General features: G+C 41.5%; 2 protein-coding genes across 2 annotated transcripts; one reads left to right on the top strand and one right to left on the bottom strand.

Moving 5' to 3' along the window:
* Nucleotides 1-1,233: 1,233 nt before the first annotated feature.
* On the top strand, nt 1,234-12,277 carry LOC145897434 (protein yippee-like). Its single transcript, XM_082985727.1, has 4 exons — nt 1,234-1,477; nt 1,681-1,724; nt 3,837-3,945; nt 11,194-12,277. Exons 1-4 carry the CDS (start codon nt 1,370-1,372, stop codon nt 11,281-11,283), a joined length of 351 nt encoding a protein of 116 aa, XP_082841853.1. The 5' UTR covers nt 1,234-1,369; the 3' UTR covers nt 11,284-12,277.
* Nucleotides 12,278-16,520: 4,243 nt separating this feature from the next.
* LOC145898614 (uncharacterized) lies at nt 16,521-22,558 on the bottom strand. Its single transcript, XM_082987139.1, has 9 exons — nt 22,356-22,558; nt 21,446-21,641; nt 20,802-20,975; nt 19,316-19,442; nt 19,037-19,206; nt 18,728-18,922; nt 18,350-18,479; nt 18,128-18,227; nt 16,521-17,630 (listed from the first exon to the last, which is right to left on the bottom strand). Exons 1-9 carry the CDS (start codon nt 22,497-22,499, stop codon nt 17,502-17,504), a joined length of 1,365 nt encoding a protein of 454 aa, XP_082843265.1. The 5' UTR covers nt 22,500-22,558; the 3' UTR covers nt 16,521-17,501.
* Between the last annotated feature and the right edge of the window lie 903 nt (nt 22,559-23,461).

Raw genomic sequence — 23,461 nt, 5'->3', positions numbered from 1 at the left:
TGTATCTTATGTTGGTTTGTGGGTGTTTTTTTTTCCAAAATGGTGTGTTTTGGTAGTTTCTGGTGTATATTCTGTGGTATATCTTTTATTTTTCCAAACGAAGACAAAACTCATGAGCAAATACGCATCGACGAGGAAATGCAGTAAAATTTGCCAAACCTGTACGTGCACCCTTGAGCCTATGGTAGGCCGAGTGACTTGTGTGTTAGCTCTTGGTTTTGAATAGGGTAGGTAACATCCTCAAATATACATAGCCAGGTAACTAGGAGCGGTTCTCATGTAATCCAGTGAAATATGGTACATGGGTCTCCTCTGACTACCGTTTTGAAATGAATTCAGTATTGTCAAATGCAGTAACCTAAACGTGTTTTTAGTAGCTATTGGTTAATATAGTTACATCAGTAAGAGTAATTGCATTTTGCTTTGTGTTAATTGAAAAAGAAGTCTACGTTAGAGTAAGAAGAATTAAAGCGAATAAAACATTTTTTGCTGACGCCAGGCGCTCACTCTCTCGTAACTGCCTGTTTATGTGTTTTGTGCGATAATTACGTAGAAAAATTGCGACATACAAAACTGTTCGCGATAATGAACAGTGGCGCAATTGTATCGCGCATAAACCCAAAGTGCTGCTTCCGCACTTGCCCAGCAAGTTCGCCCGTGTTGATATCGGTTGCCTGAGAGAGTTGGCGAAGCGTGCGAAGAAAACAGCTGATGAAAATAAAAGAAACGCCTCCCAAACTAGTAGTGAGGATCGACCAATCGTTTCGTTTCAGCTGATCGCGTATGTAAGAAAAGAGAATGAAAGAAATGGAAGGAGTGGCTCTCGATCGCATAGAGCACTGCACCCTGAGCAACATATAAAAGAGAACGCGCGAGCGCGCGGGTACAAAGAACTGCTCGTCGTGTCCACGTGATTATCGCATTCGAGTGTTATTGTCGGGCTACGTTCTCTGCAACGACTTTATTTGTGCTTTGGTTGAAGACACAGCGTTGCGCTGTCTGAACTGTTGCGCTCGTTATCAGCTGGTCCGAATATCTCTTCACAAGGCACGTCTGTAGGTTAAATTATTGTTCAACGCTTTTTTCCTAATCGTGCAGTAGTGTTGCTAATTTACTGCAGTGCAATGCAGGAAATCGTGAGACGTTACCAGCACTTTTAACCTGTCGTCCCGCAATTGGTAGGCTATTGCAATTAGTTACCTTAAAGTTAAGTGCCTTTTTACCTGCAGGTAGTTACACTAGTAATTTGCTGATGCAAAAAGTAGTTTGTTGATAACAAAACGGTTTGTCTGAAGAGTTTGCTGAACAAAAAATCCAAAAGCTGCATCTGTCCATTTGCATACGATAGCGCGTCACGTTTGCAGCAAATATGGTGAAGACGTTTCAAGACTATTTGAGTCCCGACTGCCACCGAAGAACATATAGCTGTGTTCACTGTCGTGCACACTTAGCTGGGCACGCAGCATTGATTTCCAAGGTAATTTGATAGTTCATTGTTGATGCCCTGAGCAGCACTAAAGTTGCTTACAACCCTTTTCTTTTGTTGATGTTGTTGTGAATTCGCTGGAATTTAAACCGTTGAACTTTTTCATGTCTCCAACTCTTTGTTTACGCTATGTGACTCTTTAACATTCACTACCTACTTTACAGTACGATCTTAAGTTTTTCTTTTTCTTTCAGTCATTTCAAGGCAGTCAAGGAAGAGCATACCTGTTTGATGATGTGTAAGTACCTTTTTTGTGGCTTAACAACACCAAAAGTTTGAATCACACACAGCTAATGTACTACTGTGATTGTTTGTACAGTTATGAATTTTTTTTTATTATTGGGTTATGAGTAGCATAACTAACTAAGCATTTCGTGGCATGTTTCCGTGCTGTGGCCCTCAACACATTTCATTTCAGAAGTCCTAATTGAAAAAAGATGTCATATGCAATGGTTCATTAAGGCAGCATAATTTGATGATAAAGCACTAACTGTTATTTTTTTCCCCTTTTTAAATATTGTAGTTCTAATTTTAATTAACATACCATCATATTATAATAAAGAAACACATTACCCCCTCATGCTATCTATTTATAAAGATATATGTGGTTGCTAGCTTGTAGACCCACCTGCTCCCTAATTACTGTTATATGTCAATCTTTCATTCCAAAGATTTGTTTTGCTGATACTAACTAAGCCTGTTTATTGATCAGTGCATAGTTGTAATCCTTTGAACAATATTCTACTTGTGTTTTGCAAAATCTGTCATACAAGTGGTGGCTAAATGTTGTAGGGTTTGGACTTTTGAAATATGGTTTACCTATTTTGTAATTCTGCCAATAAACAAAAACCATTGTGACCCATGTTTACCACATGAGAAGTGTGAGGTATTTCGTACAAAGTATTGTTTTTGACATGCATAAAGCTGCTATAAAAAACAGATAACGGATGAAAAGATGTGTAAACGTCCCAGTAGTTGTGCTTGTATGGTTTAACCCACTATGTTTGTCTGCTTATAGTTGGTATGTTGTGTATGGCCATCGCTGTATTGACAACAGGAAATTGCAACTGCATGGGTTACACTGCATCACACTTCTGGTGCAGTCTTTGCCCTGTTACAACAACTGCCACAACAATGATAACATCATGCAGTTACCACTATTTAACATAACTCTTGATTTTATTGAAATCAGTTTTGTTCACACAATACTGTGACTAACTTATTGTGTGCTTGTTTGTGTAAACAAGTTGCTCATAAATGTGCAAACTTACTGTTGAATGCAAACACATTTTTGTTGTTATGGTTTTGCGATTGTGTGTCTTCTAATCTACCAACCTTACAAGATTGCTTGAGAACAAAGCACACAGCACTGTGCCTCAGATGTGTAACATAAAGTAGTGGTCACCGTGTGTCGTATTTTCCATGCAGTGCTGCCAGACACAGTCGTGCACCCAACACATGCGTATCGTAGCCTTTGGCAATCGTGTACAGTCACGTCCGCTTAATATATGCCATCGCCTTGGCACCCAGAACTCTCGTCGGAAGTGGCGCACGTTTTTCTGCTATTGTCTCAAGTGCCCGCGACTTTGAGTGGCAGAAATCGCTTTTGGCGCGCTTACTTTTGAGTGCTGGTTGGGCCGTTTCTTTGTGGCCTGACGGTTGACGGTGGAGTGGAATAGAAAGTTCACCGACAGTTTTTGAAATTACGCTTGATTTTATAGTTCGGAATGTGTTACAGAATGGCCAGTTAAGTTTTAAGTAGTGCTCCCACTGTGTTTTTACCCTGCTATGCGATCTCGAAAAACACGTTTTTTGACTCATCAAAAAGTTGACTCTTTAAAAGCGGTGAACTGTTTCACGACAGGAAATCTCAAAACCCGACACAACCGCATAACTGCAAAGCGTCCTTAAATTTCCACCAATCGATTAATGTACAGTGGTACACGTATACATGACGCGTTTGTCGCGTATATTCCCTGAAAACTGTGGATGGGGCATGTTTTTGGCAGCGCATAAAGGCTTGGTTCTAGTCTAATTATGCCTATCGACCGACATTATATGTTCAATTTCTCAAAATTCAAATCGACGACCATCGCTGCTGGCTAAGGTTGCTTTCTCCGATACGATATTCCGCCTGCTCTGCCAGGGCAAAAAAATCAATAATTTAACCTGTACGTATGCTTGTCACTGAACAAAGAGGCTGTAATTATATGGTGTTTGACAAGCCTACAAAAGTGGATCTCTTCGTATCCGGGGTCGATAGACGTAGCTAGGTTGTTCCTGATATTTTCACCCAAGTATTTTTTCTGCTAGCGCTAGTTAATTTAGTGTCTTTGTTTTCTTCTACCAGGGTGAATGTGGACAGCGGGACACCGGAAGAGCGATTGTTGCTCACTGGAATGCACGCCGTATGTGACATATTCTGCAAATGCTGCAAGACCACCCTTGGTTGGAAATACGTAAGTTGAAAAAGCTATTTGACATATTCGGCTCCCTGTTTCGCCTCCTGGGTATTGTAGTCTTTCGGAGATGACTTACCAAATCACGGCGTACGTGTTTATGGTGTGTGCAAACGTCATGTGATTTTACCGCAATTGCTGATTACTACTGATCAACTCGTGTTGGTTGTTGACAATGATTTTTGCATTTGGGCGATGTTGTCTGGCCTGTAGCCATTTATTGCAAAGGTTTTGCTGCTTGCTTTATTGGTCAACACTGAAAAAACATAACATCAAGTATCACAGTTTGAAACGAAGGCCGTATGGGTTGTGTTTTCATCCGTATCTTATTGGAGGAAATAACCTACTGACTAATGACAAATCCAGACAGACAAGTGTGGCTTCTTGCTGGGGAACTATTCTCTCTGCAACAGCCCGAAGCCAACCACGCGGTTTCCAAACCGAAGCAAGCTTGCCAAATATGAGCACGCACTGCCAACCGCAGTTTTACTTCTGGGTCTGACATCCGCCTTGGTTGTCAGCTGACGTAATCATGCTGTAATCGAACTTAGTCTCTGAGGGGACCTTGACCGCAGTAACGCAATGAAGCCATAGTAGATATACAGCTGCTTTGCATAACCACAAAACGTTTTGCTTAAACGTTAATATAATATTCCTGTTTGTCGTTTTATTCGTATCGTTGTGAAACTGTTTCAAACCAAGCTGTTTGTTTGCTGTGGCATTCCGTTGCAGCATTTTAATTAACAGTTTGGAGTTATTGGGAGTATCGAAAGTACGTGCAGAAGGTCTTGTTTGTATTCCCAGCGCAATAACACTATCTGGTGGTGTTATTGCGGCAACCACCATAACAACAACTTAGCCGATGGCACTCATCCGCTTTAGGGTCGTAAATTGAATGACGTTTGTGCTGGGTTTCACTCTTCAAATAACACTGGGATGGGTACACAAGTAGGTTGTCTCATTTGCCTCCTGTGACGATTGAGGAACAAGGTCCTGTTGACGTTGTTGCCCACTATCTATGTACATTTAGTGTTGGTTTGTCGACATTTCTATAAGAAGTATGTATCTGTGCACCTAATTTGTTTATTGGTGATAGGTTGCTGTTTCGTTATAGCTTTAAGTTTCCATGTCCTTCCATCCTCGTGCATGAACACTAGATATGTTAATCAACAGTCATATGTACACCAAAGGGCTTAAACCATGCCAGCTGCATAACATGGCATATTTGTCGCACGTCAGGCCAAGGCCACATAGGAAATCTTGTATCTTATCTATGTTACTTAGTTTAAGAGAAACGGGCACAAGAGATTAAAAGCAGGACTTATGACGATAAGGAGGAACTACAGGATTAACACTCAAATAACCAGTTCTCCCTGTCTTGTTTATGAACCTCTGCACTTCTAATGTACAACCCAACCCTGACAACTTTAAATCACCATCAAGGAATATACAGTTCTTTGGTATCTGTATTGTTTAGTTAAAGGACGTTTGCTCTTTTCCACTATATGCAAAAAATATCAAGACCTTCAATCGGTGAAAATATATACGAAAAAGGTCATGTTCTGCATTATAGCCGAAGGGCGAAATCTGGTATCTGGGAAAGGACCAGGTTCCAGTTTACGCTTGTTTGGCACCCACCACTATCACGCAAACAACAGCGCGATGTTGCCGCTTAACGAGAAGTCCCAGTTAAAACCGCAGCCGTTTCCAGTTTGACGTCAGCTACCTGTGCCATGTTTCACCCCCGTTTGTTTCACGCGCTGTGAAACAGAGTTAACCGTGGGTCAACAAGAGGTTCGTTTTCACCAGTTTCCATTCGATATGTTTGCGGCACCTATGGGTTTTCCCGCAACGTTCCAGCGATTCGGACTCCTTGCTCACGTGTTGACCGAAAATTGGATCGTTCATTTTTAGTTTTGGAAACTTTATATTTTTCTTCGGTTATTGTTGTTTGGGGCTATTTGTGAGTGTCTGACGAATAGAAAATATTCGTTATTTTAAAAATTACTTTTCCAACTGCGGAGAAACTAATTTTAGCAAATTCTCATATAGGTGCAGTAGGCATCAGCACAACTTCAACCGGCCTTATGTGTCCGAGAAACCTTTCTACGATATCTTATCGACGAGACCCACTCTGATGTGAGCCGCAGACAGCGATTTCGTGTTGCCGATATCGTTCAGACCAACAGAGTGCTGCCACAAACACGCCATCAGACGCAAACAAATCGCACAGGTAGTGCTGTGAAGCGGAGGCACTTCTGGCCTTTGAACAGACGACCACACACGCGTTCTACTGGGTTTTTTCGCATAGCCTTCTGTTGTCATGCTGTTCGGGGCGACCGATCACTCACATGATTTCCTTTCGCCTTTTTAACCTCATACGAGTTGAATGATTTTGCGCTCTTGCACATTGATTGTGGTTGGTCCTTGTTCTGTGAACCGAATGATCTTTTCAAGTGGAAATTGAAACCTTTACCCTTTTCAATTTGGGGGCTGGGCGCCTTAATTAGGGTGTTGGGACCAATCCTTGCCCATTGTATCGATTCAAACCACCCATACTCCCCTTGATCAGAAATACGACGGTTGGAAACCGTTTGAAGTTTGTCGGGGTAGCCGCCCGATCGTCCCTAAATTTTAACCTTTTGTTACGTCACAATAGCTTGTAGCCTTTGAAAACCACAAACCGTTGTAAGTCACTCCCATTTGGTCGACACCCCTGTCTATATCGGACCCCAAGGGAAATGGGTCCTGTTTGTAAAGTGACCCCATGTCTTTAAGGTCGTTTTACTCGATTTGCCCTTACGGGAAGCAGCGAGACATCAGGGTGATTAAACATGTATGGAGGGTGGTTGTGTTGGTTTACGGTTGGTTTTGTTTTCCGTCACGTGGGATGACCACGTTTCCTTCAACACCTCGAATTGCTTTCACGGTTTGCTGAGTTACACCTGCCAGCACCACTGATATATCACCGCTGGGATGTGGTTTTATTCGTACGCAGTGCTTCTTGCCGATATCATGCGGAAGTAGTTGTATTTTGGACTGGATTAAATCATTGTTTCAAGTCTTCTGTATCGGTGACCTACTCTTTATACTCGCCAATTTACAAGGCAGAGTCGAATCTCTCATATTGCGGACAATGCCAGTGGATGTACACAGTCAGATATGTTCATTAACATAACACAAAACCCTGGTTCTTGTTGCGGAACCTCGTCTGTCTATCTTAACTGTAGAAGTGCTACCCACGCAACGTTATCACCCGTGGTCTCTGCTAGTGCCCGGAGTTCGAACTCTTCACGCTCAGACGGCACTTACACGTGTTGAGCCAGACTCTTCCTTCCGCGAGTCTCGCCCGACGTCTAACAACGTTCTTTATGACGTCACAACCGCATGGGCCAGTGGAGTGGAGTCGTCGTGACAACCTGAGTCGGTTTAGTTTTCCTGGAGGATTTGCCACGCGTTGTTGCACAGATATTTTTGTTGGTTGGGAGTTGCTGCGAGGGATTTAATTGCTTGCTGTGTTTGGTTAATTTAAAGGCGTTTTGAAATTGTTGTGTTATGTTAAACGGCCTGGCAGAGTTTTTTTTGAATTCTTCCAAGACAAGGAAAAGCAATATTCCGTATGTGGTGCCTATGAATGCAAAAGTAAACTCGGCAAAATTGACGTGCGTGCTTCTTATTGCAAAACGTCAAGGCCAAACTGCCAACAACTGTTTGCAAGGAAAATGGCTTTTTTGTCATCTGCACAATACGCGATTTAATTGCCTAAAAAAGACAACACGGGTGGTGTGACGTCACAGGTTTCCCCTTCAAACCGTGAATTGTCGTTCGATCTTTGTCTGATGTCGTGATCGAAGAAAGCGGAACCCGTCATGCTGTGTCGAGCAACGTGGTGGTTCGGTTTTTGTGTGAATGCCGATACGTGAATATGCACATAAAGGTTTTCGCACACTTAAAGTGTTGTATTAAAAATAGGTGCTCTTCGCACCAATGTTTTCTAGCGTTACCCAGTGTTTCTTTGCCGATGTAATTACCTGGAGCTCTTCAGCCAAAAACGTGATTTAAATTAAACATAGTTCGCTACAAGTTTTACTGTGGCATCACTCTCAGCTGCTGTTTGCCCAGCCAAGATACAGCTTTCGTTGTGAACTGGTTTGAACCGTGGTGACTGTATCGATCCGCAGCCACGAACTGTCGTTGTCCAACGTTCAGCTAAATGATAAGTACCCCAGTACAATTCGTTATTCCCTCTTGATGTAAAACAGCTTGTTCTGAAACCGTACTGAACGTACACAGCAAGTTCAAGGTTATCCGACAAGCTCAGCGGAGCGTGTCCGCAAGTGCTTTGAGCATGTGTACACACAAGGCACTATTTCAAATCACACGGTTTGATTTGACCGAAGCACGTCCCTCTGCACCAGAGGCAGGTGTCAATCGGATCGCCTTACGGGCAAAGTGCTGGGAAAGTCGTGCCTTGTTGCCACCGGTTGCCAAGCCTGTCTTGACAACGGTTGTGACGCAACCCTCACCGCGTTGCTGTGCTTCGTTTTACCAGCGTTGGGCCGCGAGGTGACACGGGGTCTATTCCGCATTTATTCATCATATTTAGATTTTATTTTGGGCCTGTATTGGGTGACGTCAACGTTCGTGAATCACTGGGTTGATCGTAGATGTATCTTGATGAGCCTTGTGCACTGTGTATACTTCTATCACCCAACAACCATTACTGTAACAGTGATGTTTATTTTATTCACCCTTGCATTAATTCACCTGCAATTTGGCATCCATGACATCAAGCAAAAACCGATGTTGCAACTCCACGCCAGTCGACAAAATTTTGTTAGAATGTAATTGTGGTAAAATGTTTTTGTTGTACCACGTGAAACTGTTGTGTCGCTATTCAAGCTTGTCACATTTAAGCCCCGATCTATTTTCGTCCGCTTTCTGAAGTTCCGTACTAGCTTTTGTGTCGTCACAATGAAACGGTGTATTATCGGTATTTTTGCATCAAACAGGCTTTCGTGCACTACACTCTCTTCCAGAGAAAAGCTTTTAAACAAATTCTCCACTATTAACTTTGTAACAGCAAGTAGCTTGAATCGAGTTGTAAAAGTGACTCAGTCGCACAAAAATAGACAGAGTAGGGCTTCCAAAAAAGTGCCGACTCATACATATTCGCAAACAAACGATCGGGTTTACAGTAAACTCAGTTAAGCTCGCCTTTTTTCATTTGGTTCCTTGTACGATACCCAATACCTCGCTTACCATTGTTTGGGATACGACGCGAAACTGTATGGAATGCGTCTCGTCGCGGTGGTCTTATTTCCAACACGGCTAACTTCAAGGGCCCACACAAGAGCCTATGGAAAGCTTGCCCTCAACATCAAACACCAATTGGAATGATTTGGCAATATTTGACCAGACCTGAACCGCAGAATGAATATTAAGTGCAAAATGAACTTGCTGCAGGGGTTTGAAATGAAACGTGTTGTTGCTGCAACCTGGTCAACACAAAAAACTCCTGTTGTAACCTGGTTGTTTTGAAAAGCTGATGTAAAACATGTATTTATGTGCGATTTCAAAGTGTGTTGGTGCGAACTAGTCTTGTATTTGAATATAAATTTTCTGAGTGTTCGCACTGACTTTTTTGTGCAGTGGAGAAAGTAAATGCAATGAAAATGAGCCCAATATTTCACATAAAGTAGTTCATTCTGTCAAAAAAGCTTTGTTTGCTGAAATTGCCCTCTGACTTATTTTGCTGTGAGAATTTCGTCAAAAAATTTGCATTGAAGATTGCGGCCGTGTTTTGACCTTTTAATACACGTGCAGTCTAGTGAGGTTATGTAGAGGGAAGCGACCAGACAGGACACTTTCGCCAGGACTAATCTCTCGCTCGGCGCATTGTATCATGATGGATGTTGGCGACTCTGTGTCACTTGCCAATGCGCCTATTTTCAGTTCGTCAACGCCTCGATTCGTAATGAGATTATTCTGAAATGTGATGGGCCATTGTGATGTGACGGAACGACCGGGTCACATTACCTTGGTCTGCTGTATAATCTTATTGCTGTCTGCATGCTACAGGTTGAACAAACAAGGTTGTCTGCTTGTTCAAACTGTTTCGTTTGCAAGCATGGTGTTGATAATATGAATTCTTTGAGCATGCAGATGTTCACTGTTTTGACCTATAAAAGTCTCATTAGTGCAGCTTGGTGTGACTATGGTTTTTTGTCACCACGTAACACAACCTTTCCAAAGCGTTGATTCCGCGAAATTTCGATCGATATGTGTTTTTCATCTGCTTGACTGGGCGGTTTGGAGGTACGACAGGCGATACCGCCCAACAGAAGAACGACCGATATAGGCTTATTTATTATTCATGGGGGTGGTTTTCTAGCTATTTCTGATGTTGCTGTGTTTTGGATTCCAGTCGATTTTTGAGATTTAAAATAATAAATTGACCTTGAGTTTTTTTTTCAAACGTTTCCGTGATTGTCGCCGAACACTTTGTAATGTTTCGAGTCCCATTAAACTTACTGAAATGATGGTTCGCAATGCTTGGTTTTGGAGGAAACAGTTCAAAAAACCTTGGGGTGTTTCAAGCGCATAATGACCACAACCACACCGGTTATTTTCGCGCGCGTCCGCCTAATTTTTACCCGTGAAAGTAAGCGGCTAGATCAGCTATTAAGTCGTTTTGCCCCCAATTTTGTAACGAAAGGGCGGGACGGACGCCTCCAACACCAGCGGATACTGTGTCAATTTGCGTGCGCCTGAACCCGCACCTTGTAATCAACCCTGTCGGACCGAAATTACGTGTTAAGCGACGACGTGTTAAAACTCGGAGCCGACTGGGGCGCTTCCGTCAGTGCCTGGCAATTACGGTTAGTTTGGATGGCGCGTATGTCGTATAAGGTATCGGTTTGTAGGACACACCTTCTCACAAAACGACAGTCGGGATGTTTATTTTCTCTATTTGTTGACTAAAAATGGCATCTTCAATGCAATTTACGCTATTACCTTAAACTGAGACTGTTTTGCCCGGTGTTTGTTTCAGTGGAATTGGAAGCAGTTAACTTTGCCTTGTGCAGTATTTGCCACTAGATGATTACAATATATGTTTTATATGATTACGAAATGCAACGTATATATACGTGTTATTTCGTTTTTTTTTGCTGAATGTAACTTATAACGTTTAAAACACGGCCAATATTGTCCAAATGACAATGTGCATATATTGTTTCTTTGCAGGAGCGGGCGTACGAAACGAGTCAAAAATACAAGGAAGGCAAGTTCATCATCGAGCTCATCCACATGGTGAAGGACAACGGGTGGAGTTAACCGACATGTCCTTCTTTCTTCTTCTTCTATATACTGTTACCTGAGAATGGATGTGTTTATGACGTAACCAACTGACCCCGCAAAAGCTTCTTTCGACCTTCCACCTTTTGACGGAATGGACATTTTTCTAGTTGTGCGCCGCGGGCCGATGCTTACTCAGAATATGTTACCTTATGGATTGTTCCTTTTTTGCCCAGTGACAAAGGCCCCTTTGTGATGTCACTTTATTGTTATTTATTCCACTTTTCCCTTAGACAAGAAAAATTAAAGTTTAACTCCCCCTCCACAACTAACGTTTAGGCCTTTTACTGTGAGATCCTTCGATTGCATTCCTCGCACTAGTGCGCGTGACGTCAGAGTGACGTAGCAACGCTATGATGTCGTCTTTCGTACGGATCCAACTATTCTGGGCCGGGGTCACTATAATACATGGGGTCAATATTGTACGTTTTGTGTATGTGTAAGTTGACTGTAGTTACTGTGATTTTTTTTTGCTGTACGCCGATCACGTGATGCGTCAGCTTTTGCTACGAATTTTTTGTTGTTGTAACGAGTGACGTTTTCACCGCCGTCGCTCACTTTTCGTCATTATTGTCTTCTTTCCCAGCTTTTCCCTTTTCTGTTGCCGCACACACTGTTTTTTTCCAGAAACTTTTCTACGTTTTGTCCCGACAATATTTTGCTGTTTTTTTTCCCGTTTCACCGACGCTGTTCCAACGTCCACGGTTAAAGGTTTTCAGCCGATGATATTTTCCCTCTCGAATATTTACATTTGAGACTTTTTCCTTTCGTTTTCCACCACATTGCCCTTTCGTTCCGTACTAAGGAACCCCAACCCCTTCCCCCGCGCTGGCTCGGGACCTTCATACATATTTTGCATGAAAATTACGAAACTATGACGTCATCGGTAGTGACGCATGATCGTCGCGTAGGTCTGTGTAGCGTGTTTTCTGTCTTTTCACATTGCATGAACCGCGTGAATACACGGCTATTACAAAAGGCTGGGTAGTTTTTTACGTCTTTCGGACTGGTGAAATTTTGCTCAACACAGGTTGATTGCAACAAGTAAGGCTTTGACACCAGTCGTTCATACCTCTTGTACATGCGCAATCCTCTAAAATATAATATTTACACGTGGAGGTCACTGATCTGTGTCTGTTTTCTCGATGATCCGTAACATTCAATCTTTTACAAACTAAGATTTCTACAACAAAATAAGTTCTTTTTTGTGCTTCAGCATTTTAAACTGCTGAAAGATAATTGACCAAAAATCTAGAAGTGATTTTCAACATGTGATTTGCGGATTGATTACTCAAGGAAACCTTACATAAGTAGGAGCTGTCTTCTCATTTAAGCAATGTAACATTTTGTTCGTTGCTATAGCTTTAGGTAAATTATTCGTGGAGGTCTGCAGACTTGATGATGTCATAAACAAGATTCGTGGAGATTTTTGTAAAATATTGGTATCCACCTGCTCGAAACTCGATTTGTTGTTCACTGAAGAGCTCCTTCACTAATAATTTACCTGAAGAGCTCCTTCAATTTGCCGCAGTACTGTGACGCTGCAGCAAATTCACGAAATCTACATCAAGCAAACTGTATTCAGTCGATCTGGTTTTCAGTCAAACGCTGATATGACGTAGTGCTTGTTTATTAACAGCGTGGAACGGATGGGCGTAAATAAACAGACCGTGCGCAGACTGTGCAGTTGATGAGCACGTTATGGGGTAAATGCATGTTTTGACATAAATCGAACATCGGTGCTGATTACACAGACCTAATATTTAAATAAGCTTCGAAGGAATGTCTGCGTGAGTAGCCAAACGTAACCCATACTGCAATTAAATGTATGCATACTATATTTCTGAGACTCCAAAAGGTGTAAAGGACGATCAGCGCCAGTGAATGTTAATTTCGCCTATTGGCATCCTCAGTTTCTGTCTTATTCAAATATATATTGATTCGTAAAGACAGATCCGCCGGTCACCGACCTGCACAGGCTGATTCCTGTGGTCATTTTTGACATTTTCTCTAGCAATTAAATGCATTTGTGATTTATTTTTACACGTGTTCGTGTTATCTTTCATAGACGACCAAATGGACTACATCCAATAATTGGAAATCTGTTCAAACCGGTTTAAGTAACAACCGGTCGGGTTGGTTGATCTGTACAGTGAACTTTACAAGGCAATGACGACAAAAGAAAGCCGCAATCCCTTCGTTAGGAGCATGTGTCAATTGAACTGGTTGGTACAGTGTAGCTACAGGTGTACAAATCCTCCCTCATTGCACATTTGTTTATTTTGGCAAACATCATAATCGGTAATTGCTGAAAAGTGCTCGAAATTGTCAAGAGCCAGCCTGCCTCGTTGCTTGTCTTGAAGCAACACATGGAAGCGTGTTTACCGTTGGTCTTGACAAGTGGACACTTGGAAAACTTTATAAATAGCATTTTCTGACCCGGTGACAGTGGCGCGAAAGTTTAGCCGAACCTTCGCTGAAAGGCGCAGGCCTGGGAGAGTTTGTTTAGTCATCCTTGTTTTTCAACCAAAACTTTTCGAGTTCATTAGACGCCGTAGTTAGGCGTGAGAAATTGTGGCCTTTTTGCGATTCATCTTCCAAACCCGCAAACAGGTTTTTCTGGTCAAGAATAAGATCTGTCAGTTCACTGCTAACGTTTCTAGCCTTTACTCCTTATTGACGAATCATCTATCGGTCCGCAGGCCATCCAAAGCCCGGGGCGCCCGTTCGAGGCGTGACCTTGAGAGCCTTGACGCAACAAACGATAATCTGACGCAAGACTGGCGACGGTTTAGATGTTATCTCGCTGCAATTCTTCCACAAACAGAATTATTTTATTTTGGACATCAAAATTGGACCTTCACGTTAGTTTATTCGCGTCGATACGGTTGAAATCGTGATTAATTGTGTTTACCCTGTGTCTAATAATGCTTACCCTTCATGTTTTTTGGCCACGCTAATGTCATGCAGTCTCTGCTCAGGAGTCAAACAAGGTTTTCTTTTCACGTAAGATTTGGCTTTCCGAAATTGGGTTCATTTCAAAATAACATGACGGCTTTTCAAAATTGAAACAAGTTAAATGGTTAAACTCAACTTATGAGTGTTGAATTTTTAATGCCGGAAAGTTTTGGGCGATTCTTGCAAGAAGGCAAATGTGTGTTTTGCATTGGTTTAAACGACGGGTAATGGAATACTTGTTGAGGCACTAAACAAAGTCATGATAAATAGCTTAGAGCAGATGTTTTGACAGGTTTCAAGTAAAAACTGTCACTCAGTATACCAATAACATAAGATCCCTACGAACCTGCTAGGGGTTCAAATACCGTGGGAAAGAGCAGTCGTTTAAGTTGTTCGGTTTCCAGCTGTCACAGCTTAAATCTTAAAGCCAACTAGACGGCACGCCCTGCGACCAAGACTTGACTTTGATCTTCGAGCATTGTCATTCAAAAATGGGTCAATTTCGATAATTTGACAAACCCGACCGTGATGTACGCTTTCCTGTAAAAAGTCAACATGTACGTCGTGTACTTCATTTAATTTGTAAATCAATTTTAAGAGAATCAAAAATGCGAATTACGGCAAAGCAAAAAAAATCATCCCATTGATTGTTAATGGAAATGGAACGGAAATTGCACCACAAAAAACTCAGTTCGTTTGGTTTAAATGAGGCAAGGATCATTAGTTTGAGGCCTACGTCAAAAACCATTTGTATCGTATCCCTTGCTAACGAGATTGTATCTAGCATGCAAATGATACGCCTCCCATATTAGGCGGGCACCACTCCATTCCTTGCGCCGTCAGTGGGTCGCAAGTCAAGCGAAACGAACCCACCTGACTGGAAACAGCAGATGCAAAGTTATCGAAAAACAGAACTGTTATGCGCTGGTAAATTGCAAACTAGGAATTATCATTAAAATATATCACATACTAATTTTACTGTAATGGAACTCTACAAAGAAAACTTACGAGTCTTTATTGTGGTTGTTATGACCTATGTAGACGAGCGTATACGCTTTCTCGAAAGTTGCTCTGGTGACGTCAATGTGCGTCACGTGCTGTTGACCGTTGCCTAATTTGCTGAATGTGCCTGCTGTCGCGGATCAATGAACAACAATTGCGGTAGTTATACCCGTAGGGAAGCCAAATGGTAATTATATTATGTTACACCCTGTTCTGTGGAATAGGTAGAAAACTGTGTTACCATGCAAACGCCTTCGTTATGCGACAAAGCCGACATTGTAAATTTGAATGGAACTAACTACGACATGTGCGCTTGTAGATTGTAAAAGAGATCGACATGTTGTACTTGGGCGTCAAGTCCAGAGCTCATTACTGCATGTTAATCACCACAAATGGCATGTAATCACTCTCTCGGTCGCTATTAACAAAAGACAGACCTACCCAGCGCGTAAACAAGACCGTGGCGCATTGGGATTTCGGCCAACTTCTCTTCGTGGCGTGACAACAACAATGTCACGTGACTGGCGGAGTTTCCGGGCGAGCCTGTAACATAGCTTTTGTGTGTCAGCAGAGGGAGTGCAAATAACACACATTCTGTCCTCGTCGCAGCGGCATGTATCTGTTTGAGGGGCCCACTTTGGTTCCAGGCGCCATCAGGCCTCCAGGGAGGGTAAATATTTGCTAAAGGACGTTCATCTCGGGGCTTAATAATACGTGCGCCCATGGACCGCGTGCAACAAGTATTATTGATCGTACAGCGCAGGAGGTGAACTGGATCCATTTTGAAGGCCAAATGAGATCCATATTTCCACGCTTATTATTCTCAGAAAAATGGTTGCATAGTTACAAGAATAGCTTTGTGGTCAGATTAGGTTCGTAATTAGCTCGTACACACATTTTGACCTGTAATAAATTGATAAATTGATTTTAAAGACACATTCAGCAAAATGTGTACAGTTGCATGTTTGTTTGCACTGTGCTTCAACTTTATATTTGACTACATATGGAATTAAAATCTCAGGGTTGACCCGAAACAGATTTTTATGCGCACAGTTTCACCGAACGGGTTGTGTGACAAGATTAGACGTCCGCTTGGTGGCGTACAAGCACAAACACGTTTATACCAAACCGTTCTTTTGCAACACCTAAACTGAAATCCTGGTTAATTTCCTTTTTGGTATATGGGCCATGGGCCATTCTGAATTTTAATAAAACAGTTTATAATACTTTCAACTAATTATTTATTATAAGCGCCCTTTTCCGCGTCAATTCATGGTATGATCAAGCGTGAAACACCCAAAACACCATGTTTCAAAATTAAATGCTTACAGTAAGTGCCATAAAATCAAAAAAAAAATGAAAAAAGAGACACAAACTTGAAGCAGAAATATTCAAAACGAATGCTGCTAGACGTATTATCTATATCTAGGATACATGAGCGGACAGTAAGCATAATCACATAATCGACACGATTAGCCACAAACATTACATGTGCTCAAAACGAAAGGTATGAAACAAACGTAAGTCATTAAATTACTAATATGTAACCAACTCAACGAGATGTTGCGACCCAGGCAGCTCCAACCCTTATCAACTTAATAAATATTGCGCTCGAAAAAATATTAAAGTTTCCTTAAAGTTTTTTCTATAAAAAGTTTTTTATTGAATATTAAAACTGTTCCCCTTTTTTCTGCTAATCGAGGTTGGCTGAATAGAACACTTTGAATTAGAAACAGAACATTTAAAAATGTTTCGGGTGCGGCGTCTGCAAAATGGTATGCCCCGCGTATTCAACAGAGGCTAGATTTTCGAAGACAGAATAGCAAGTCTTAGTAACAATTAATCCTGACAGTGCATTCGATACAACCATGTGCATTTTTTAAAACTTCAATAGCCTGTTTTTAAATGCAGGCATATCATTTCTAGCCGACTTACCCGAAACATTTCAGTAAATGTCATATTTTTAACGCATGTTGTTCTATTCAGCTAACCTCGATTAGAAGAAAATGGGGAAACAGTTTAAATCAGTGGTTTCCAACCTTGGGTTACGAATAAATCTTGGGTTCTAAACTTGTTAATTTACAAAACATTATTGTCATTTTCAGCTTCATACATATAAGGTGGCGGTCCGAAGAAGATTTTACAAAGTGGTCTGTGACTGCAAATGGTTGGAAAACACTGGTTTAAACGAATTTCATAACGTTTTTCTGCGCAGTTTAGGCGACAAAAGAAAATGATCAATATCGGAAGTGGGTGATGTCGTGAGAGACAGGTTTTCTGTTTTTCGTCTCCGATGTGAAGTCGGGGTGTATGACGAAATGACTTTTGAAAGGAGACCGTACGGATTGAAAGAAGCTGACTTTGCACTGAAAAAGTAAGTGTTTTGGTGACAGTGCTATGACGGTTCCCACGTTACTCACAAAGAGTTCAGCGTCAGTGCGATATTTTATGATTAAAATCATCGTCAGTTTCTGTACTCAAAAGAATAAAAACAAAACAAATACAAAGCGCAACGATGGGTTGTGGGAAAAATTTAATCGTATCCAAAACTAAGAGAAGACGATAAAACGATGTGATGTAACGGTTACATGGTTGGGATGCTTCGCTCCCAGGAAACGTTTTATGTCAAACGCGTTACATATTTCGATATTTGTAGCAAAAAGTCATGACATATTCTGTCCAAAACCTGTTTTTTAACCTTTGATTTTAAGTTATAGCACATAATGACTTATGGTGGAACAATTGAAAATGGTGCAGGCCTTAATGAAACAAATGTATAATTCCTGAGCCGTGCCTTACTGTCATTGATTATTACCACTCTGGAGAGGATTTACCTTGCTGTGCTACAAAAAAATGGACTTACTTGGTAATCCTCGGCACCAGAAGATTTGCGGTTTTGGTATCTGTGCATTGGAACCGCCACGTATTTCTTGTCGCTCTTCGAAACCGGGTATGACGATGATCTACGTGGACCAATAGCATTATTCAGTGTTTGTGACGTCATAATGAATAAAACAGCTCTTTGCTGAAAGTGAAATTAACTCCGCTTCAAATGAAAACTGAACAGCTCAAGTTGTAATCTCACCTCATGTGATCCATGTAAACGTTAAGATTACGTTCTTCTTTCGGAGATGGGTCGATTCGTGTGTCCTGTCCCTTGAGGCGATACAACCGTTGATCGCGCAGCGGATGTTGCGTTGAAGAGGTAACCAAACCTATATAGTGATCAAATGAGGGATTAAATTTGTCGATTACATGCAATATATATACTGTATCAGCCTACTGAAATACAAAATCACAACCACCGTCCTGTTTTTACATAATATCCACATTATTCTGAAAGTTGTGTAAGGCATTACTTAGGTGGACAAGGAGTGTTTGCTTTTTTTTAATCCTGAGCTAATATGTGTTTTTTTCTACTGCCTGAGCCAAACATTAGCCCCATATTCCATTCCACACCCACCGGCCATTTTCTTCACTGGTGCCGATGACACGTTTCTTTTCTTTCTCGTTTCCCACACGTTGGGGCCACTTTCCGCTGCGCCTTTTGCCGGAGGAACGCTTCTAGCCCTTGCAAATTGCTTTGTGTCTGGGGTTTCAGGATATCCGTCAGGTCTTGGCGTTACTTTCTTCAACATGCTGAAAACCACTTCCTTTTCTGTGTCAAATAAGGTAAATTGTACAAACAAAAAGTTAAACTAGGAAAAGCATCTTGACATTAAAGCTATAGCTTGAGGCTGTTCAGTTTATTACAAAGGGAAAATTTCGCTACCATAGTTGCTGGCGTGCTGGGCCCACTCTTCGAGGCGTGACGTCATGTTGTTCGTTTCCATGTTAGTGGCCTTGGTATGTTGGGGATAATGCGTATAACCGTTTGTAGTCGGTGGAGCTGACGCGATTCGTTTCCCTGTCTGCGCTTTTCTGGCTTGCTTTTGGGGATCGCTGAATTGACAAGAAATTGAAATGCTTTACAGCAAACTGTTTCAATAAGAACAGTACTGGATGATGCTAAATGCAGTGGTATTATTGGTGACCCCGAAATTCCACTCACCAAACCCAGTGAGGTTTCCGTGTGTCCGGAACTTCTGCAACTTTATCGTCCTGCCACGTTTGGCGTTGAGGAATCGGAGTCGTAAGGCGCGTTTTTTCCTTGATTTCTTGATCGATCCGAACCGACCCTACGAACATGCAAGTTTAATCTGTATAGCGCCATGGAACTGAGAACGCTTGAATGCTTACGTGTACATTCGACATTACAATTTAACAAAACTTTGCTCAATGATTAGCTTTTTGTTGCAATACTCTGTTTGTTAAGTACTGAAATATTGTCTTGTTTTCTCGTCTGGTTTGTTTTGTTGTGGTTTTGCACTTTTACCCATTCGCTTGAAGGGTTGAAGTTTTTTGGGACCCATTTTTTTGGCAGCATTCACAAGGTTCGGCGAAATTCTCGGCATTCCAATCCATGTTTTCCACCTCACTATCTCAGGGTTGTCTGTGGGTTTCATTGCTAAACGCCAGTGTTTCTCCAAATATAACAGCAGATTGTCAAATTCTTAACGTTACCTGAAAACCTTTCTTATTTTTAACCGGCTACAAGTTATAGGACTAAAGGCTGTCAGGCTCGGTAACTATCTCTTAAAAATAGATTTGTTTCAGCTCACGATCGACTCAGCACCCCCAGCAGAATGCGGTGGAAATGTAAACGTCCGTCTAGCATATTAGCAAATAGTAAGCATTTCATTTCTACAAGTAGCCTACTTCAAAACGTGACTTATTAAAATGTGAAGTATCGCTATATTTACAGTGTCGGTGTAAATGGGGGTGGTATAATAATTATTAGCTTGTGGTCGGTTTTACCATCAATCGAACTAGATTTTTTACGCTTACGATCATCACTGTTTGAGTCCATCTATTGATCTGATCTACACAGCAAACCAACCAAACTGACTGTTTCTACTAAACAACCTGTCAAACATATGGACCAGACTGATCATCCCCTGTCGTCGCCTTTGGAGTCCCATGAAGCGAAAACGAAATATGAGATAAGGTTACCGATTAAGGGGCCTCGTGTTTTGTAACGCCGACACGACATGAGGCAAGACAATGTGCTGAACACAGGCAGGCGTGCCGGAAGGACACCTTGAAGGTGAGGCCTGTGCGAGGGGCGCCGAAGTGTTTTAAACGGTCATTTAATGCTGACCCTACCCTTTAGCCTTTGCATAGCTGAGCAACTATATTAAGTATGCGAGGCTTGTGGGACGAAAAAATCTGATTTTATATAAGACAACGCAGTAATGTTTCATGCCAAGGGAAAGTTGGCAGGATCGCGCCACTGCGCAGGTCCTTGCTTGGCGATAACAACTATCGTATCGAGATCATTAGGAAAACCTAATGATTTTATATAGGCTAAGGTTTGAGTTTCTTTTGTGTTTTTGCTTTTTGGTTGATACCTTAAAGAGGAATTTCTTTTGTCATAGAACTATATATACATAAAATGTATTGCATAAATGGAAGTGTATTTTATTTAACAAACTCACTGTCGCGCTTGGTTTCGCCCTGTAAATGACGCGGTGGTGAAACTTCAGCTTTGACAGTCGACGCCGGGCGGATGGAAAATCCGTGACCAACAACGCCCTCTGGCGGGGCAGATGGTGGGCGGTTGATCGGATAATATGTGGAGTAGTGGGCTCTCTGACGTAGAGGTGTTGGGCCTGACGAAACGTTATCATATTGTTTTGGTTAATTAGAGGAGAAAAAGCGGAAATAGATGTGTAGTCGAATCGAAACAAATAGCACTGGTTTTAGTGATATAATGGGTAGTCCATACACAATCTTGCATGTGAAACGCTTTTTCGAAAAATGTTATGTGTTTAGATTGTGGTTATTTCAAAGTTAACTTGAAAGCTGTTCACTGACACAGTAATATTTCATGCAATGAAAGCCTGGGCTGCCAAGCCTGCAAACCTAACTGTTCACTGACAGTTGTTACATTTAACACCTTTGTTATGCTTGTATCAGAAAATTTTATAATGTTACGTCACAGTTTTATTTTATCTTCACATCTATTGTTGCCAAAAAAAACAACGCTAATACCGAAATTCAAATGTAAGTGGTGATAAACATATACCACCAAATTGAACCAAAATTTTGATATTTTACATTACAAACATCATCACCATACTTCGTGGCCTGTAAACCGTTCGGCCCAAGCCTTCGACTCCACTTGGAGGCCTAAACAGTGGAGGATGCCTGTACTCCGTCGTGTCTGTTGCGTCTGCACAACTGTATATTTCGCTCAGGTAGTTTCGAACAGCTTGCCTCACTTTCTTTTGAAGTTCAGTGCTTTGGTCGGGAAGACTTCGCGGTTCCAAGAAGTTCTACACAAAAACAAGTTCTTTTGTATGCACGGTAGTAGTTTGCACGTTTTGTCAGGTCTCTCCTTCTGGTTTAAAAACAATGTCTTGCAATCAACAAAAACATGCGATTTGAAACTCATTTGATGCAAGTAAAAGTTAACCTACCGATAACTTGCAGGCAGTCGTTAAAGATACGTGTCCTGACTCTTTGGCAAATGCGAGCGAATGACACCGCACGACACGAGAATTAAAGACAAAAGTATTGGACAGGTAAGGTTGAACGAAGGATTTTGCATGACCCGTAAATATTGCCAAGTAAAAACCGGCAAAGGTTATTGACTTTTTTTCCCGTAAAGCCAATGAGTTCAGACTCGTGTTCTGTGTTCGCCTATTTACAGTCAACATTAAACGACCAGATTCTCATACCGACTAAGTATTTTCCGGGTATATGGTTTCGAGAACGAGGATACCAAGGTACTGTATTTTGGGACCAGCTTGGTGCTACTGAAAACATTGCCTTTATACTAGTTGGGTCTACTCCATTGTGTAATGTGAGATGAGGTGTCTGTTGTGTTATCAAACGTTAACCCTACATGATGCTGGAATACCTGCTCAACAACCGCCTTTAGGTACCAATACCAATAATTTGTTACTTATATAACATTTATGTAAAACTTCTAATGAAAATTAACTGTAAAAGGTCGTAATTGTTCTTGCCATAATCTATAGCCTAACCTTTGATGGATGTGGACGATTTTTTCTGTGCACTGACGTAGGATGCGAACGCGAACATTCGGTTGACGCCCGTGGTTTAAAATCCTCGTAATAAACTGAAACTCCAGTCCGCTTGTTTTCAGGTACAAATCTATCGATTCGCATCTTGCCAGGCAAGTTGACTTAAAACTATATGATGAGTATTAAGACTTTAATTTAAACCATATGCTGTAATCATAAACATGTAGTTTTAAAACTCGTTTGTGTCCGGATATACATTGCCAATTTAGTTAAATCTGTGAAAGAGGACTACCACCGCTATTGAACAACTTGAAGGTTATTTTTGGTGATGTTCCCTTGGAAAAGGAACTTTTATCAGCAGCCTACTATTGTTTGGGAACAGAATGCTGACCCCTTCTGAGGGTCCCTATAGACCCACAGTTAAGAAACCCTGATTTAACACAAGGCGTATTTCTTTTGCAACATTGTTTTCCCAACCGACTCCTGGTAGTATAGAGTTTTTGACTGCATTTGTAAATTCAACAGTTATAGTCAATAAATCGTCACGCATATACAGTTAAAAATCGCGGATCAGTTTTGCATTTACGTATAGTTCTTCCTGCGCAAGAATCCTTATTAGCTGATTTGTCTTTCCGCCGCCCAGCAGCTACCCTTTAATTATGATTTTTTTATGAAATTTACAAAACATGCTACGATCTGAGAAAAGTCAATAAACCACTTTTACGGAAGTAGCCGAGCTGTATTGCCGCTACTGTGCTCACACTAACATAATGTAATCACGGCATCTCCTTGAACGAACACTTCAGAGAGCCGAGCACTGAGAGCAGACGTGTTTACACTGGGCCAGTACACAAAAAGGGAGCTGCCATTGTCCCTAAAATAATTTCTGCCGACATAGAAGAAGTAAAGCACCACCAGTTCAATGGAGTCTGGTGGTGCCCTTATTCATTAGCCTCAGATCCGGTGTGTTATATAAACATGGAAGACAAAACGGCGTAGAGTAATCGCGGTTCGTCGCATTGGTTACAATACCTGATACGTGGAGATTCTTGAAATAGACTTAATTGCTCAATTGATACAAGGGTGCTGATTGCCTAATGGACTGT

The sequence above is a fragment of the Ascidia mentula genome, chromosome 4 (assembly GCF_947561715.1).
Source record: "Ascidia mentula chromosome 4, kaAscMent1.1, whole genome shotgun sequence".
Taxonomy (NCBI): Eukaryota; Metazoa; Chordata; class Ascidiacea; order Phlebobranchia; family Ascidiidae; genus Ascidia; species Ascidia mentula.
Note: the sequence above shows the minus strand (reverse complement) of the source record. Positions and strands in the feature narration are given on the sequence as shown.

Excerpts from the sequence above, each read along its gene's own strand:
- LOC145897434 (XM_082985727.1), top strand. The coding sequence starts at position 1,370 with ATGGTGAAGACGTTTCAAGACTATTTGAGTCCCGACTGCCACCGAAGA. Across the intron at positions 1,478-1,680 it reads ACGCAGCATTGATTTCCAAG|TCATTTCAAGGCAGTCAAGG; the intron begins GTAATTTGATAG and ends TTTTTCTTTCAG. Across the intron at positions 1,725-3,836 it reads GCATACCTGTTTGATGATGT|GGTGAATGTGGACAGCGGGA; the intron begins GTAAGTACCTTT and ends TTCTTCTACCAG.
- LOC145898614 (XM_082987139.1), bottom strand. The coding sequence starts at position 22,499 with ATGCGAATCGATAGATTTGTACCTGAAAACAAGCGGACTGGAGTTTCA. Across the intron at positions 19,207-19,315 it reads CGGAAACCTCACTGGGTTTG|CGATCCCCAAAAGCAAGCCA; the intron begins GTGAGTGGAATT and ends TTGTCAATTCAG. Across the intron at positions 18,228-18,349 it reads GTTTACATGGATCACATGAG|ATCATCGTCATACCCGGTTT; the intron begins GTGAGATTACAA and ends TGGTCCACGTAG.